General features: G+C 37.9%; 1 protein-coding gene across 1 annotated transcript in view; it reads right to left on the reverse strand.

Annotated features, from left to right (window-relative positions):
* The window catches only part of wnt9a (wingless-type MMTV integration site family, member 9A), a 49422-nt gene extending 29456 nt beyond the window's left edge, over nucleotides 1–19966 (reverse strand). Inside the window, 2 exon segments of the mRNA XM_052128788.1 lie at nucleotides 19762–19940; nucleotides 19943–19966. Of these exon segments, the coding sequence (XP_051984748.1) occupies nucleotides 19762–19940; nucleotides 19943–19966 (203 nt within the window).
* Between the last annotated feature and the right edge of the window lie 326 nt (nucleotides 19967–20292).

Here is a 20292-nt window from a genome sequence, read left to right on the forward strand (position 1 = left end):
CATAGAACATTATCTCATAGTATGTTATGTTTCAATTTTTAGAAACTGTCATCTTTTTGCACTACTGAGTACTGGTCGGCGCTGCACTGTCTATTGTCCTGTTCATTGTCAGTAATTTGTTGTACTGTCCCGTATTTTTGCACGTTTGCACGTGCACTTTATATAGGTATATATAGGTTTTTTATATAGGTATTTTATTTCGTTGTGTTGTCTCATGTGGTCCTGTGTTGGTCCTTTGTTGTTTTTATGTAGCACCATGGTCCTGGAGGAACGTTGTCTCGTTTTGCTGTGTACTGTACTAACTGTATATGGTTGAAACGACAATAAAAACCACTTGACTTGACTTGACTTGACTTATATTGCACTGGGTCATGTCTTGTGTGTTTCTCAAACCACCAGAGGATTGAGTGATCGGAAAGCTATCAGTCTCAAATGCATCTTGGAGGGCATTTACACTAGATTTTTCATAATCGATAAGTTAGGAAAGTAAATAGGTTCAATTTTGACTTTATGTTTACTTGAACAAGCATTTTTTGTCCCTGTCTAATAAGAATCCTAAGCATTTACTAGGACCAGCCTAAGCTTTTCACATCAACAGCTCATGACAAATGAGTGACAGTCCATTCACAAGCTTAAGGTCATGACCTTTCTTTCAAACAGCTCTTTACATATACCATAACAGTAAGTGTTGCATGTGAGGTATGACATTTTTTGGCTCATGTGCAACATGATGTCAGAAGTGAAGAGATCGCTTGGGAAAAGAGAAGGATCTTCTAGAAGAGGAAAGGTCAGTGGATAACATTTAAACCTGATGTTGCTCTGAGTATGGGAGAGAGATTATAAAAAACAGATGTGAAGTGATAATGTATTAGAGGTCTGCAGGGTCCTTAAATTGAAACCCGGCCTGTACCCGAGACCGTGTGGCCCGACCCTAACTGGCCTGAAGGATACCGTCAGATTTTAAGCCCAAACCCGAAATCGTTTACTATCTAATTCCTTCTCCTAGCAAGTACTGTTGCAATAGGCTGTATTTATGCAAACATACAGGCAACATTCATAACAGTACTGAAACAGTAAACATACACAGTTTTAACAAGACACAGCAGCCCCTTAGTACACTAGAGCAGAAGGGAAATAAACACTGCCTTACCGTTTATTTGCTGAAACTTCACTTGGTGCAGAACAATCTGGAATAATATGAAACAATGCAACAGTTCACTCTATGCAGCCTGAACTTGTTCAGATTGTTGAATCTTTGTGACAACTGTACTAAAACAATCTAGATGCAGCAATACGAATGAAACAGAGCGCAGATGTCTCAACATGTGTTTTTGAAAATGTTAAGAAATTTTTTTAAGAAAAAATTAGATGTTGTGCAAATGTCAAAGACATTTGTGCAGCATGTGTTTAAACAATGGGAAAACAGAACAGACACACACAATAATATGGTCGGTGTGAGCAAGTGCACGTGCGCAAAACAAGTTCGGTAAGCCTGTTTATTTTCCCATTTATTACAAACCCGACCTGAACACAAAGTCCTACTTGAAAATCGGACCCGAATCTGGCACGAAACCCATTGGGCCTGGGTCGGATTGCAGACCTATATACAGTATAACTAATCACACTAAAATCCCTCTCAGTTTTACAGAACATCACCCAGAGACAGCATTGGAGAATAGAGTATATCCATGAGGTTTAATCTGGGAGGTTTATCAAATATTCACAATGAATCCACAGTGATTTTCTTTTATTAATCTAATGAAAATTAAGCAACATAATGAAAATCGCAATTAGTGTAATGTGATTTTTATTTGGCCATTAATGGGTTAGTTAACGAAAAAGATTATAATTCTGTCCTCATGTCATTCCAAACTGAAATTAATTATTTTTTTCCCTGGAACAAAGAGAAGAAATTGTTAACAAAGGCTCTTTTTCTATACAATTAAAGTGAATGGGGACTGAGGTAGTCAGTGCCTAACATTCTGCCTTATGCCTTTCCATGTAAGAAAGTCATACAGGTTTGTAACAACATGAGGGAACATTCATTTTAATGAATCAATTCCAAATATCTGATTCAATGCTTCATTTGTATCATTGCTGAAAAATTATAACAGAAATCTCTGCAGGTCTACAGCAATGACTGTTGAATATTGAATGAATATTGAGAGACTGCTATATTATATTGATTTAATTTGTTTAACTATATCGCCCAGCTCCACTTACACTGAATGGAAAAAATGCTTGTTAAGCAAATTAATTGCCACTATTAAATATGGATTTTCTCTTTATGTGAGCACTTAAGTAGGTTTGAAACCACAACACAGCCATACAAAACGTCACTGCTGTGGTTGCACCACAAAAAGATGTGCTTGATGTGCACAAAAACATGCATGCAGACACACACACACCACACTACACATGCTGAGCTGAAGTAGCGAAGGGAGACAGTAGACACTTCTAGACTAAGTGAACTCCCTTCCCATACGTTGTGTAGTCTCCCAGCTAGCAGGTCAGGGTCCCCAACAGGGCAATTACTCCAAATGCATGCCAATCATTCCCCCAGCTGTTGACCCCAAACAAAGCCTTTACTCAGACAACCACCACCCCCCAGTTGTCTACCACAGTAACCCAAAACAAAAACAGATGTGGAGAAAAGTGCAAGTTACTCCCGCAAGCCAAACAAAAACCTTTGAGGAGTCAATTCGTGTTTCTGTCTTGGCATGGAATGCACATCTTTAATTCTCTGGACAAAAACATGGCAACCATAGCTGAATCTCAGCAGATGTGTCGGCAACACAGATTTAACGTTAGTTCATGATGATGGTTCAACTGGAGTGTTTCAAGATGCTTCAATTACAATTTACACACCACTAGGAATATGACCCAGGTATGTTAAAGAAATCGTTAAAATAACAAGCGAGAGTTAAACACCCAAAAGCATGCTCAGTATCAGCCTAATTAATCTGTGGATTTGTTGGCCCCCCTTCCTGGTTTGAAACATTCCCCTCCAGGGGTATAGGGATACCTCCTCCACTGAGGGCAGAAAAACACCTCCTGTTCTAGGAGTAGAAGAACACCTCCTCTTCCAAGGGGAAAAGATCACCTCCTCCTCCAGAGACATAAAAGAACCTCCTCCTCCAGGGGCAGAGGAACACATTCACTAGTGGCAGAAGATCAACTCCTCCAGGGGCAGAAGAATACCTTCTTCTCCAGGGGCAGAAGAACCCTTTCTCTTACAGTGGTAGAGAAGTACCTTCTCTTCTAGGGGCAGAGGAACACCTCTTCCAGTGGAAGAAGAACACCTCCTCCTCCTCCAAGAGCAAAACAGCACCTCCTCCAGGGACAGAAGAGCGAGTCCGCTTTCAGGGACAGAAGAACAAATCCTCCTCCAAGAGCAGAACAGCACCTCCCCCTCCAGGGACAGAAGAGCGAGTCCGCTTTCAGGGACAGAAGAACAAATCCTCCTCCAGGACCAGAGGAACCCCTCCTCCAGTGGAAGAAGAACACCACCTCCTCCTCCATGGCCAGGTGATCCCTCCATCCTCCAGGGTAAAAGATCCTGCCCTCTTCCAGGGGCATAAGAACACCTCCTTCTCCAGGTACAGAAGAGCAACTCCTCCTCTAGGGGCAGAGGGACACCTCCTCCAGGGGGAAAATTTCACCTTCTTCGGTGGTAGAAGAATCTAAATGTTTAGATTCTAGAAAAATCTAGATTTTGGCTGGCTTGGCACAGCAGGAATGCAAGAGCGGCAGATGCAGCCAAGCAGCAGTGTTAGCCTGTTTTACATCTTTCTGACCCCCAACGCTACAGCCAAATAATCCTAATGACTGGCTTTATAATAAAAATGCTAGAGCAAATGTTTACCTGTGGGGTGCAGTTAGCATAGCAGGTCAGTGATTACTGCTGATTAGAGTTTGACAGGGTATATCGTAAAGACCTGTGTTTATTTGTTTATGAGGTTTTGAATTGGCGGTGGTTGTGTAGCAGACACTATTAAATGGCTAAGTGAACGGGTGCAGTTTATTATGTCAAGAGAGCAGTAATTGCTTTATGTGTATATATAACACGTGCCAAACAGAAATTGTATTGGTTATTTACTAGTAGATATCATTTACACTATGAGCACACAGGGATGAAAATTCAAGGTCCAATTCAAGAAGTTTCAAAAATGTGTATCCTGCAAATAGCTTGCAGTTAAACTACATCCATGAAAGTTTCAAAGAAAAACAATATTACGTTCAATGAATATGCTACAAGCTTTAAACAGCATCCTAAAACATTTTTCTTCTCTGAAAGGTTGTAAGTATAAAACACATGGAAAAGTGATAAAAGAAACACAGAACCCTTAAATGACTATGACTATGTGTTCTAATAACTTAACCAAAAGTCACAAATTACTTTAATGGCTAGATCAATTATATGTCTGAGAAAGTGACTGACTGAGACCTGGGATTCTGTGCTTAATCACTCATGACTTCATTCATCTTTCACTAAAATTTGAGAAACAAATTCGACACAAAGCAGCAAACACACTGCAGAAGTTCCAAGAAAAGCATATTTTTATTTTAATCTGTCATGACAACTCAGTACAAGTCAAAGGACAAATTTGTAGTCAATTCATGCACAGCAAGGATCTCAAACTCAAATGACCTTAGGGCCACTATATTGATGGTGTTCTCCATCAGGGTACAGTTAAACAGATGCAACAAAGGTTTAATGGTTTAAACAACCATGAATTTGAACTATTTACAGATATTGGCAGAGTTAGCTTTCAACTTTTGGTGGATTTGAGTACATAGGCTTGTTATCATCAACTAGGCTACAATTGTGCTCTACATTCAAGTTTTAATTCATGTTGAAAGCCATATGGTAAAACATAAACAGTTGCCCCAATGTATTCAGACACCTTATTTACACTTACTATAAACGTCTGTGCATTACACACCGATCAGCCACAACATTAAAGCCACCTGCCTAATATTGTGTAGGTCCCCCTCGTGCCACCAAACAACACCAACCCACATCTCAAAAAAGCTTTCTGAGATGATATTCTTCTCATCACAATTGTTTCAATTACAGCTGCTAAGAGAGTGACAGCGGATTCTATACGGAGAATGAAGGCCACCCGCAAGCGGGTGAGTGATACCTGCAAGCTGCTGTATCTCTTCGCATAGCGCTAAAACACTCACTTGAACCAGTTTCAAAAGCGAAACTGGCCGAGTGTGACCAAGCGTGTGTGTAATAGAGACTGAGATGGATGTAGCCATTCAGCAAGCTGCAGACAGGTATACTTGTAGAGACTGAATGGCAACCAGAGAAAATAATAGTTTTGAGATTTTAAAATTCAGCAAATTATACTGCAGCATTAAACAAAATCCAGCAGCATCAAATCTGTATTAATGCATCATATCTAACAATAATTCAGTGAAGACTTGGAAACAACTGAGAAATGTACCTTTTACCTTTAATAATGTTTTCCTTGTATCTGAATTAGCCTTGCTTGTACAGTAAAATTGTAAAAAAATTAACCAGTTATAACCAGTGACCAGCATTTAAAAATAACTTTTTCACTCCTGAACAACTGACTTTTCGGTTACATTCTGATAAAATGTCCCTGTTTTTTATATTTGTATATAGAGTCTAATAATGCATTGGCAAGTACCCTTAAGTTTCTCTTGCCAATAAAATTTTATATGAGTTGAATCTGCCCATTTAATCCTATTATTAAAAAAAAAGTCACCTAGAAAACGACAGAAGATTTTGCCCAAATTGTAATTACAGCATTTACACAGATTTTATGGCATGTATACATATACTTCTATCAAAGTTTAATACCAGTAAAAATGTGTTTAACTCTATCTGCAAAAAAACAAACAAAAAAAACTAAAATTTTAACATGTACATTTAAATAATGAAAATAAATTATGACTAACCAATTTCTTGCAAGTTCTTTAAGACAAACTTTAAAGTAAATATATTTATGATTTTTAATGTTTGTTTTAATGTATCATGTACCATAATTTAATCGCGATTAACCCTGTACATGAAAGAATTGTCAGAAAATAAAATATTTTGACATTAAACTGTTTTTAGTAGCATTAGACAAACTAGAAAAGAAAGTTGTCATAGAATCGTAAAACAGATTTTAATCGTAAAACAGATAAATAGATTTTTTAATGTATCATATTTGATACATTAGGCTTTAAAGATCATTATCCCCAGCTATTTTTGTGTAGGACATTTTTTATTCTTAGCCCATACATGCTACGGTGGTAAATCTTAGGGCATTATCAGAGGACTCCCTGGTCTTTTCAAAGATATATATTTTTGAGAGGGCCATGACAACTTCCTCTCATTTGTCTATAAATATTGATTGAAATGTATCAGTTCAATTCAGCACATTAAATACAATATTAACAAAAAAAATTCAATAAACAATTTTTATCATATGTATTTTATCCACTAAACACAACATTAACATTTAAATAAATGGAAATTGTAAAACTTTTTTCGCTGGGTCTCAGGAACTAATGGTAAGATGACATCACCATAGCTTGTAATGTAAAATGAGATCTTTGTAATGACAGAGCAGGCTGCATGTATGAAAATTAACAGAAATATTAGTTCACACTTTAAATATATCTTATAAAAGTATACATATATGGAATGTCATTGTGATTGAGAGATACCTCAAAAGCCTGTTGTGTCATATTTGATACATGTAATTTAATCTGGCTCTTTCATAATAATATACAAAATTTTAAAGCAGCACAAGTTGCTTATATTCAGCAAATCCACATTTTAAAATATCAGTAACAATGTAATAATTTCTGTTACTTTTACTTTATTAAAATAAGCTGTAATTTATCCCAACATAAGAGTCACTTTTCAAGCAAGACCGCCGCCATTTTATATAAATCGATATATCGATATAAACACTGAACCCACTTTTTTCACAAATAACCACTAGATGTCGCTATAAACATTTGAAACTTACATACCATAATTTTTTTGGCTTTTAAGCTTGAACAGAGAGTGAGACAGGAGCCATCAAACATGTCATTATTGGGTTATTCACAGAAAAATGTGCAATCAATTAGTTTAAAAAAATGTATCAATTCACAGCCCTAATATGTATACAACATATATATATATATATATATATATATATATACACACACACACACACACATTTTTTTTTTTTTACTTTTTTTTTGTTTTTCTGTTTCAAAAGTGTCTTTTTCTTTGCAATAAGTCCTGCACCCCTGAGTCTTCTCTTTACTGTTGTACATGATACTGGTGTTGAGCGGGTAGAATTCAATGAAGCGGTCAGCTGAGGACCTGTGAGGCGTCTATTTCTCAAACTAGAGACTCTGATGTATTTATCCTCTTGTTTAGTTGATCTCTTTCTGTCCTTGTTAGAGTCCTTTGTCTTACAAGACTGTAGTGTACAGTACACCTTTGTATGAAATCTTCAGTTTTTTTTGGCAATTTCAAGCATTGTATAGCCTTCATTACTCAAAACAATGATTGACTGATGAGTTTCTAGAGAAAGCTATTTTTGACCTAATATTGGCCTTAAGACATGCCAGTCTATTGTTGTTATGTATACCTTGTCTTGTTTCACTGTTGCCCTTTTGTTTGCCATTTTTGTCACTTTTGCATTCCTTAGTTTTCACTTTTGTCCCTTGTGTAGCTCCATAGTCTCTTTGTTAGCTTTCGTGTTCACCGTTCATTGTTTGCACCTGCCCTCGTTAATTTGCCATTTTGCTTCTGTTTATCACCTTGTTATCTTGTTTGAGTTCTGTTTTGTTCATTGGCCCCTTTTTCCCTTGCTCATGTATTTATACCCCGGATCTTTGTTCAGTCCTTGTCTATCGTTGTTTGTTGTTAGCCTGGTATGTGTTCCCTGCCTGAGTTCTCTGATTTGTTGCCTGAGTTCTCTGTTTGGTTTCATTGTGTTTAGTTTTCAGTTTTATGTTTTATTTCCCCATTGAGGGTTGTTCCTTTGTGTTTACTTGCTTGTTTATTTAATAAAGTCTAACTGCATTTGGATCCGCATCTCCTCGTCTGCCTCGCTGCTCATTCGTTACAATTGCATACTGTGGCAACTCAAAAACAAACACAAAGACGATGTTAAGCTTCATTTAACCAACCAAATATCTTTCAACTGTGTTTGTTATAATGACACGTCATTCTCTAGTACCAAATTATCAATTTAGCATGATTACTCAAGGATAAGGTGTTGCGGTGATGGCTGCTGGAAATGGGGCCTGTCTAGATTTCAAAAAGTGACGGTGCTGTTTTTTACATCAGTAATGTCCTGACTATAATTTGTGATAAACTGAATGCAACTTTGGGGGGGGGTTAAGTATAATAATTATTTTAAAGATTAAAGGCCAAACTCAAATGCTAAATATATGCTCAAATATTAAATATTAGAACTCGAAGGGGTCATGTGAAAAGGTGGCTACCACTCACTATATAATCTCATGGGCCAGTAATTTGAGACCCCTATAAAGTTCTCTTTTCCCTAACCCCTACAATAGTCTATGAGATCACAAGAAAATTGTCTGCCTTACTAGAAAAAGCACTCCCAAATAGCAAGAATATGAATAAGAGATTGTCTATCATTGACAAACTCTTTTACAGTCTGGAAGGGAAGAGTCACATGATGGCAACAGTTGAGTGACACACACAGGATGTGAACAAGTCATTATGAACTTTAGAGTCACTCTGGACTGTGGCTCTGTTTAATGGCACATGTTCTCTGGAATTCCAACACAAGTGAACTTATGCAATGTCAGAGAGGTTGAGAAATATCATGTTAAAAAATGGACTGGTTTGTTCAAGACTCAACTGAATTCACCAAAACACATAACATGAAAATTACAGATTGAACACAGACAGAATGGTTAAAAATCGATTGGATATGGATAGACATTCCAGAATGTAAGAAAGATTTCACAAGGAAAAGCATCATCCGTGTTGGGCCAGATGGACGAGGAAGTGTTGTTTATTCACTCGGCACTAATATTTTGTTTGGCAAGGTCACATGAGACTGAACTTAAAATCATTAACAAAGCAGGCGAGCCATGTGCTTGCAGTAGCCGGTACACTACAGCTGTAATCAGGTGTAATATCCAAAGAAATGGTTAATGTACAACACCTAGCACATCCAAGAGGAAAACTGTATTATTCAATGACGTAATGGAGTTCTCAGTTTTGTTTTATTTCAATAACAACTTTGTCCCAGATGTTTCTTCTTAAAAACCTTGGGAGCAATGTTTACAGATGTTTACATTTTCTGAAGAAAATGTGAGTGTTATTTTAACCAAAAGCATTTGTGATTGCAATAGCATTGCTACACTTGAGGTAACAAGGTGTTCTGAGTGTTTTTAGCACCTTGCAAAGTAGTTGCAGGAGTCCTCTGTGAGGTTGCTAGGGGTTTTAGGTAGTTAATTACTGGCCCAAGTCAATCCTTGTATTTCTACTGATATTCTGATCCCTAGATTTGACTTGGGTCATACTTTCAATGTAAGACTAGGATCATTTTTCACCTGTTTTACTGTCTGCCATGCAAAACTCATAAGTCTGATCACTTAGAAAAGAGAAAGCAAACCTCTTCTAAACAAGCTGGCCACGATTTAAGCTAACATTCATTGCTTTAGCACAAACAGTGCAGGATGAGTTACACACCACTCTGTGACCATCTTGGGAATTCTCTCGGGCAGCTATTTTCTATGGCATAAAAGTTCAGCTCCAGTTTACCTGACTGGGGAAATACTGGTATCTCCAAAATGGTTGGTCAAGAGTACAATAAAAAAAAAAAGTTAAATCAGTAGTAAAATCTGAGAACAATAGTATCATAACCTTTGCTTTTTTAGCTCCGATCATGCAAAAAAAAACAACACTATTTTTCAGGCTGGTTCAGCTAATACTGTATGCATTCTCAAGTTAATTGACAGGCGAAATCTATATTAAAAAGTAAATTGCTCTTTTATTTTTAAGGTGGGAATTCCGTTTCTAAATTTGCCATATTGGGCATTCCAATTTCTCCAATTCATTTTTATACAAGTGGTCCATCTCAGCTAAACTGTCTCTGGTAATTGTAACTAGGCTAATGCTGCTTTCCAGACAGCTCGGAATTTTCCCAACTCCTAATAAAAAATAACGAAGTCGGACATCCAACTTGTGAACTCAGGGCAGATCGAACAACCTCAACTTCAGTGAGAAGCATAATTTGACATCATTTCCAAGATGGCGGTGACCAATGAGCAGAAACCAGAGCTGGGATTTGTGAAACATAAAACAAACTTTAAGTATTATCACAGAAAAAGTGACTGACTGGAACACAATGAGATCGGAACTGGGAAATTTAAATTTGGATATTCCCACCTCCGACTTCGTCTGGAACGCAGCATAAATTACCTTAGCAAGCACCAGTAATAAAAATAAAATGTGCAGTTTAATAAAATTAATGTGCATAGCTAATATAGTTTAGTCTTTGAGTTCATATTAAAATCAATAGAGGAGACATCTATGATATTTCTTCATTGAGAAAAATCTAAGAAGCAGGAGAAACAATTAAGATATCATTTGTAATTTTTCTTGGGCCACGACATCAGAAAATAATAAATAAAAATGTAGGTATTGGCTAATGTTTCTCAGTTAAGACACACACAGTAGGTTGGTGCATACAGTACTATGTGTGTGTGTGGTTAGCGTTAGTAAGAGGTTTAACCACAGGGCTGTGCACGGGTCAGCTGCTAAGCGATGGTGACTGTGTGACTGGCACAGCGTGGGTGCACCAGGGAGCTCCGCATGACTCTACCTATCGACCTCACACCATGCCACTGAAAACCCCAGCACCCAGTGACAAGTACGAGAGCTGCTCAGAGCTTCACTCTCTCCTCTGGGCTCTCACTAAAAGCCTTTAATAAAAGCATGCAAACGTAAACCTTAATAATTTGTTTGCCTTGACCAAGCAGGCATAAAAGATGGGACTTCTAGTATGTTTTGATAGTGGGGGTCAGTAACATAGCATTTATGGTTTATATGTTAACTGTATGACAGTATGATGACATATCATCCGTGACAGTGATTCTACAGGAATGCTGATACATCGATCAATTTCTCAATGTGCAATACTTACAACTCTTAAAATAAAGAGGGTAAAATGCCTTTTACCCACCCAATCAATCTCACTAAACATAAGCAGCTATATTAGTTACAGTTATTTACAGTTACTACTGACGGAGATTATCGAGTATTTCCTACATATTGGAGACTCTTGTGAAGTCAGTTTATTTAAGCCTCTACTCAAAGTGCTTAGAGGAACCGTAATGCAAAATGCAGTACAATATTTAAAATGCGTTCACATATTTCTTCAGTTAGGCATACCTGGAACTTTTCTCATGTACCTCAGTCTTAAAGACCCAATTAACCCCCAACCCCATAAAATGTTTGTCATGCTTTTTATCAATCAAGGTTAACTTTAAAGGAATATTCTGGGTTCAATACAAATTAAGCTCAATCGACAGCACATGTGGCATAATGTTGATTAATGTATTTCGACTCGAGCAAAAATCGAGGTTTCAGTGAGGCACTTACAATGGAAGTGAATGGGGCTTAAAGGCAGAAATGTGAAGCTTACAATTTTATAAAAGCATTTCTGTTAAAAATTCTTCTGATACAACTCATGTATTACTTGGACTGTAAAGTTGTTACATTTTAGGGTTTGTTGACATTACATCATCATGGAAACGAAGTTGACTTATTTTTCTATTGAATCTTTGGTTTTTCAATAAAAAATGCATTACAAAATCCACAGTTTTAGCACAATGTGTGGACTTTTCAGACGACCCCTAACCCACCATACTGAAAAATGTCCAACTTATAGCAATGTTAAATTAACGATCTGGAACTATTTCACCATGGCCATCTGGCCATCTTATGGGACAAATCGGTTCTGTATAGATTCGATACGATCATTTCATGAGGCATATGAGTCAGTAAATGAAAGTGAACAAGAGCGATACATTCACCTAAAAGATTTGTTCAAAAAATCATTACTTGTAGCTATAGAATAGAGTAACTATTCATATCCATTTAGGTTTCAGCTAAAAGAAACATAAAATTATACACTGACCTATCAGACAGTCCCTTGATGTACCTCATTGTTTGTTTATAGTATGTTTATTATAGGGACCAACCTCAACTGTCTGGTTGCCATATTATTGGCTAACAATTACCATTGAGAATTGGCCCAGTTCAGACTGTAGAGCTGGTGATTGATATTAATTTAACCTTCCCTAATCAAAACATCCATTCAGACATTCAGTTAATCAATACTTTTAATAAAGCAAGTTTTTGTCAAAACGTCTAATCCATTCTCCCTTCTTGCTTTTAACTGATGATTGGCATCTCTCAAAGAAGGGCAAGATTTGTCATTATGAGTTTGGGTCTTCACAGATTACTACATGCAGAGCCGAATTTTGCACATATAAGAGCCATGCATTGTTGACATGACATGGGTTATGTCAGGGTTAGCATATTAACTTTCTTAATATACAGCCCTAGTCTTATTGTGCACACCAATCAGTTCACATTGTCTATGGAAAAATAGAATGTTTGTCTTCGCAATCTCTCATCAAAATGTTATGACATGCGCCACTTTGAAAGCAATTTTACATTTAGCAGACGTCAATTGGGCCGGTTAATGTTAACCAGTGGTAAATACTACTGCTGTAGGTTATATCTTGCTGTAATATCTTGCCAATATTTTATATTTAATTTAATGTTTTTTAATGTAGGCTAACAATAATGTAACAAGGGTTACAACAATGATAGCAAAACAATTCCTAATTGCATCAAACAAAATAGAAAAAAACGTTTTATGGAATGAAGTTGAATGAACTTAATCAAAGTAGATTATAGGCTTGTCATGTCTGTAACGAAGGCTACTGTTTGAGATTTGTTATGCTTAAAAGCAGATGAACAACTCCCAGTCCATGCACATGAATGGTTCATAGCTCAGGTTTTCTTTTACAGTCATCTTATGGTTTTGCAGTCATCAAATCTTGGCTGTAGTCACTGATCATTTAGGACCACAGTCCACCCAAAGCCCTTTTGTGAAGGAACAGCCTGTGGTGGGAGACGGAAAACACACCATGGTAGTGCCACTAATTAACGTCATCTCATCAATCCATGACCACCAAAAACTATTCAGATTCTATATTGGCTTTATGGTTTTGCCTAGCCCTGTCCTCACATCTGCAATGCCCATCATTGCATTTCCGACAATGGTCTACATATCTACTAAATGCACATCTGATTGAGGTATGGTAGGAACGGAGCCGCCCTCTCTTAAAAAATCCAGGCAGACCTCCAAACTGTTGTTGGAGCCATGCTACCAGAATATTGAGCCCTTTGGATGCAAGTGTGCCAAACACATTTAAAGACATTCCCCAGAGCAATAATACCATATAATCAGGATGGGGTTGGGATGACTCCTGCGGGAGAAGCCATTCTCACAGCTTGTCCATTGAGGAAAAACAAACCAGTAGAAATGTAGAGACACGGATTTATGTTTTTCAAGCGGTTACTGAAAATCTCATGAAAAGCCAATGAGATAATTATAATCTAAAGTGTGTTTAAAGAGGAAAAGTAAAGCTGTCAAACTTTGATACCCATTGGAAACAGAGTAGGTAGGTTTTTGCATTGGGTTCTTCCTGTACTAGTCTCGCATAGCTAGACTTGTCACTCCGGCATAATGTCTGGCCTACATTGCAGATTTATTCTGTAAAAGAACCACCCACTTTGGTAGAAAAAGACCATCTGACTGATATGTAAAGCAACCAACCATAGTTTGTTTTCTTTATCTGAAATACCCAGTGTTGGGGAAGTTACTTTGAGACTGCTTTCCAAACTATAAGCTGCTCATAACTTAGCTAAACTACAGTCAAGCATTACTGTAGTAAAACCTTGGTTGACTGTATCAAAACCATGGTTTCCACCGAAACAAAACATGGTTACTACGGTCATGATGTATTAATTACTGTTAGAGACCCGATGATAAATATAAGTGAATCACTTATTTTATCCAGCTCATTTACACAATATCAGAATCAGCTTTATTGCCAAGTATGCTTACAAATACAAGGAATTTGTCTTGGTGACAGGAGCTTCCAGTGCACAACAATACAAAAACAATACAAAAACAGCAGCAAGACATAGATAATAATAAAAATATAATAATACACATACATACATACATAGATACACAATTGAATAGTGCAATTCAAATACAAATCTATTATCTGTTATGTACAGTGCAAAACACAAATCTGTTATCTACAGTGCAATTTTTTTTGTTTCTGAGGAATGAAATGGCAGAAGAGGTAGATGTGTTGGATAAATATAAATAAGACTAAACTGTGTATTGCACATCATTATTCTCAATGGGGCAGTTTTAACTGTTCATGAGATGGATAGCCTGGGGGAAAAAACTGTTCCTGTGCCTGACGGATCTGGTGCTCAGTGCTCTGAAGCGTCGGCCAGAAGGCAACAGTTCAAAAAGTTAGTGGGCTGGGTGAGTGGGGTCCAGAGTGATTTTTCCAGCCTTTTTCCTCACTCTGGAAGTGTATAGTTCTTGAAGAGGGGCAGGGGGCCAATAATCCTCTCAGCAGACCGAACTGTCTTTTGTAGTCAGACTGCGACAAACAACCAATTCACTTAAATGATTTGGCTCCCAGATAAAAAAAATCTTACAGTGCTGTGTGGGGCTGTCATTTAAAAATTAAATATTACCAAAATTTGAATTAAATTTGTATTTTGAAGTCTGTCGTTGTTTCCTTAGTCCACAAGAGTATTGAATACATTTAAACCATACAGCGCCATGTTAAATTATTGCAAAGAACATTCCTGGCTGTTAAAAGTTCCATTCCATTATAAACTAATGTGCATTAAGTTTTTCATTACTTACAGTTGAATGCATCTTAGTAATATTACCAGATAGCAATGCTATTTGGCTAAACACAGTGGTGAAGTGGCTCAGACTATCAGCCCAGGGGCTGTTCAAACAGACGGAGCACAACAGAATGAAACAGAACGCAAGGATCTCAAAACACATTGCTTAATCTGAGATAATGCTGATAAGAGAGCTAGACGCAATGGCCAAAGATCTCCACCTAAGCGGTTGTTCACGCCAAACAATTTTGCAAACATCCAGTTTACCATTTCTTGTTCTATTTAAACACGTGCTAGACGGGCATTTTCTATTGTTACGGCATGTTTTGTTGTATATTCAGCATCGCGTGCAGGAGCACGTGTTTTTTAGATGCTGTGTCAAGTTAATAAGAATCTCAACCTTTAAGAAGCATCTCAAGACAACAGCTTTCTGTTAAACTGTATTTGTTGCACTGTATATAGCCTTTTATTGTGCAAGAATTAGAATTAGAATGCACAGTTTTAGCTTTTTTTATGCGTTTTTTTTTTTAACAAATTTGACAAATATTTGAGTTTCGAATATTATTTGACAGCACTACATAAGACGTCAGTGTGGGCATTGTAAAACTGAGACTATTCCTTTACAACACACTACTCCACGTCTGTTGAAAGGTTAACAGTAAATGTAATTTTGCGATTTAAAGTTTTATGATTAAGTATGTCTGTATGATTCAATAAAATTCTGTACAGTTGACCGTAGATACTGCTATACTGCTATTCTCTAACACTGAAATGCGATCCACCACAGCTCAAGCAGCAGCTCTCATCAACTTTCCCAAGCATAAGTCTAGTCAGGAGATTAAATCTGAAAGTCCTCTACATCAAGCTGCTTCTGTACAGGGGTTTTCCTAAGAGCTGCGGCCAAAAAACTGCCAAAGTGCCACTGCAAACAGATGAAACGCTGTTTTGACCACAACTACCTTTGAACTGTTGCTCTTTTTACCTTCTCCCTGTATCCTCTTCATACGGAGTTCTGTTCTCATATCTGTTTTTGCCACTCATTTCCCACTGTGCTAAGGTTTCATACAGGAACTGATGCTGATTGAAGAGCAGAGGGTTTTTACAGTAGTGACTGCACTCTCTGGTGGAAGCTTTAGGGGATGCAGGTACTTCTCCATATGTCTACAGATTCTGATAAAACCGGAGAACATGACTCATTATTCACTCTTGAACTGCTCCAGAATAAATAACAGATAACTTCTGAGGAGTGTTCCACAACCCTGATATCAGTACAGTCTTAGTATAGATGCAATGAGCATCAGAAGACCCCAACAGACAACTAAAAAGACCCATTGAGAATGGTCTACATAAGCTAGAGTTTGAGTGATCCCCTATCAGAGACTACTCCAGAACTGATCTTTAGGGTCTCATCTCAAGCATCATATATTTTTGTCAACAGTAGTTGAAAACAGCCTGATTTTTCAACTACCGCACGTCCTCAGTAGGCTGCACATGCAAATGTAATTATTTACACTAAAAAGTGGGTCTACAAGGTGGCAGCACTCACAGTTGTGCTGTTGCTTTCACAAAGTAGAGCAAGAAGACGATGGGACACAATGGTGGAAACAACAACAACAGTGAATGTGTACGTCAAGTGCATTTGTGTGGAGGTAGGGAGATACATGCATTCGTATAGCCTGAAAGACTATAAAGACATCTTTATGCTTCTAAACTCCTGAAAAAATAGAGTTGAGTATCTCATTATCACCTGTGTATTTATGCACAGCCAAATATAGTATACTTTGAAAGCCTAGAGCGATCGACAGTAGGCATACACTAGTGTTGAAGGAAAAAATTAAGTAGACTTTTAGATTTCAAAGAATAGAAGCCATGGGATCAATTTTAACTATGACTGAGATAAAAAGGCAGGAGCTTTGGGCTTTTCATTTCACTTAGAAATTGCAGAAGATTTGTACACAACAGAAGTGATTTACACCTCTCTTTATATTTAGAATAACAACTTAAGTGGAATTAACCAACATCTCTCATAAAAGTCATAAATCTTTACCCCATTTCTTAACTCAGGTTGACTCTTAGGGCAGTAATACAGAGCAGATCCCCACGTTTGACCCCAGGCTGGCCTCCACAGGAGATCTGTATGAACTTGTCAGAGCCAGGCACAAAAGAACCTCATTCCATGGATATTCAGGGCTTATTTCCCCCATGTTTTCTCAGCATGTCACCTCTTCCTCTTCTCCCTTTAGGCTGTTTGAGGTGAGCTAAACACCTAGATAAAAAGCATGCAGCCCCTGCATTGCCTCCTTTCCTAGTTCCAGAAACATGTCAATAATTCCACCACCACTTCGTACTCACCCAAACAAACCTGGTCTCTCCAGGTCTGCTGCTGCTGCTGAACGAGACCAGCTGAAATTGACATGGCGCACCTGCCGCAACGGGCTGGAGGGGACTGTGTGGTAAAAACTGAAGGCTTGCATTCTTGTGGCCAGGATGACAATTTCAGCAATGGCTCAACTAGGCACGGAATCCCACCCAACCCTGAGAGACACGGGGCCGTGGGCAAACAGAGATGTGTTTAGGTTACATATGCTCCACCGCACTGGGGAAATTGAGTATGCAACATTGACCCTCTATTTTAAGTAAATCAGTACCCAGAGGATGCAGCATGCGCTTCATGGAAGGTATTTATTTGCACATGTTAGTAGACGCAAGTTTGACAGTGGCTTCATGCCGTCTCTGGCACCGAGAGTCCAAGGTTAAAATTACATGATTTATAATTGTGTCTAACCAGGTATGAACTGTAATTCACTCTGTTCCTCTATGCCAAGTCCAGGTCACGGGAAAAGCTTTTCAACTTGATATACCAAACCGTCTAGAACAATCCATCTGCATTTGAAAAGTTGCCCCCTTCACTGAGTTCAATGAAAGCGTTTGTGCTATTTCGAGAAAATGCTATATATCAGCATTTAAAATATGAACGCTCATTGTGAGAGATAAGAAAAGAAAAAAACATAATGCCAAAGTGAAATATCACTAATGAGTTTCCTATAGTTTGTTTTCATGACCTGATAACATGGAAGTACAAGCAATTTCCGTCAAAGAGACAAAGTGCTGAAATTGGCAAACTCTGAATCCCTTTAAACAATGGCTGATTACCCTAACATAAACATGACAGATTGAATGCTAAAAATATTGCGACATTTATTGCACACAGTCTCTTGACACTGCATATTTGTTCATTATCAGACATTGGAGTTTAGCGTTTTCCAAGTGACGTGCCAGAAATTAAAGGAAAAATATTCTTAAGAGGCTATTGCAATTGATAGTGATCTTCGAGATCAAATAACAGCAACTATAAATCTTCGTATAGAGCACTATCCCACCCATGTTAAAGCAGGCCAGCATTTCTGAAAATTATTGACTTCCTAATAGGGGGTAGAAGGAAAGGTTTAGACCCAATCTACAACCACTACGGCCCAACAAACCGGTTTACTGCTTCATAATGTTCAATGGGGCCTTAGGGAGCCACTCCTACCTTGGCCCTTGATTTGCCAAAACAATATCTTCTACTTACAACACCTTTATAGATAAAATCTTTCATCAAGGCTCACCACCAGCCAAGAAAAATAATAATTGAAATCCATGAAGCAGTAATTGAACTCTTGTACCTTAGATCACTTTTTCAGAACACAGACCCAACCTGACTGGGTTAGAATACAATATCAGATACCTGCTTATTCATGGATTGTGTCAGGGGGGGAAATTGATTATTACAAAGTCATTTTTGAGACTTGTCCTATATATTTAATGTTTCAAAGATGAAATAGTTCAAATTTGAATGCAGTGCAAGACAAGTCTACCTCACTACCCAGCCTCTCTCCAAATCTGGTTTCCAACTTGTTGAAACAAGTGTCAGTGGCTCAAAGACAATGATTAAAAGTTAAACACATGTTTCTGAAAACGTGAAGTTATGGTGTGACCGCTGAAAGACGCGAAAAACTATCAAATAAATAAATAAAATAAATAAATGCGCAGAAATGTCAGCGTCAGAGAGGAATAAATTCCAGAGGCGTTCCCGCGGTTTCACATCGCCAGTGTCCACAATTACCTCAATTAAAATTATGCTAGGAGAATGTTTATAGGGGGAGCTGGGGAAACTGTAAATTCAACACACATTGTTGAACTTGCGCTTATTAATCCTAGTGAGAGAGCCAACAAGAGTGTTTATACTGGACGAAGAAATATTATCTGCGATATGAACAGACGTTTCGGCCACCAGGTTAGACCAGGTTCTTCGCGGCTTTATTGTTACCAGCTGCTGAGAGCTGCTCGTGTCTATTTCTGATCATGTAGAAGCATCTCTTAAAAAAGAAAAACTGATAGGCTTGTACTACCATTTAAAACGCTACTAAATTAAGAAGTAATGCATTATTAATTACAATTTAAAAGGCACCTAACACGCCTATTATTAAATTACGTATTTAATATAGCCTAATAAATGATGATGCATTATTTAGTAGATTTGTAAATAAGAACAGGTAAACCAAAGCAGGTGGCATCTTAGTCCGCTGAATACTGCATGCAAACATCAGCTCGTTGTAATGCGATCATCACTCTACAGGCTGTTATGGAGAGAACTTCACAGGTGAGTTCTAGTAACATATTAGGCTACGCTATTCCCCTAGATTGCGTTTTCTTTTGAATGTATGGTCTTTGATCCATCACTTCACATCTGTCTCCATTAACACATTTAAAAGCAAGATAAGTAAAAGGAGAATAGTTCTTTTACCTACCCGAAGTAAGCTGCGCTCGGTCCAGTCAAGCTGATGAGATGCACTATAATGGTGAATGATAACCATCCCAGGAGTAGGTGTCCATCCAGCATTTTGTAGCGGCTCTGGGGCAGCTCATCTCGTTCGTCCTGAGTTGCTGTGTAAAATTCCTGCTGGTGAGAACGGCACTTCTTATACGCTGTGAGGATTTCTGCGCCCCTCCCATTGAGGAGAGTAAGAGAGAGAGAGAGAGAGAGAGAGAGAGAGAGAGAGAGAGAGAGAGAGAGAGAGAGAGAGAGAGAGAGAGAGAGAGAGAGAGAGAGAGAGAGAGAGAGAGAGAGAGAGAGAGAGAGAGAGAGAGAGACCTGACTGAGCAGCTGGAGTTTGAAAACTCGTCCGGCTTAATTATTGACGTTTGCTGGAATAGACACCCAAACAATTATAAATACAGAAATATATTGTCATTTAAGAATTCCCACGAGAATCCGTAACCATATTTCCATAACATTTACAGAATTGAACACATATGTAATTGGACTGATAAAAGTATAA

This window comes from Xyrauchen texanus, chromosome 6, assembly GCF_025860055.1.
Source record: "Xyrauchen texanus isolate HMW12.3.18 chromosome 6, RBS_HiC_50CHRs, whole genome shotgun sequence".
NCBI lineage: Eukaryota > Metazoa > Chordata > Actinopteri > Cypriniformes > Catostomidae > Xyrauchen > Xyrauchen texanus.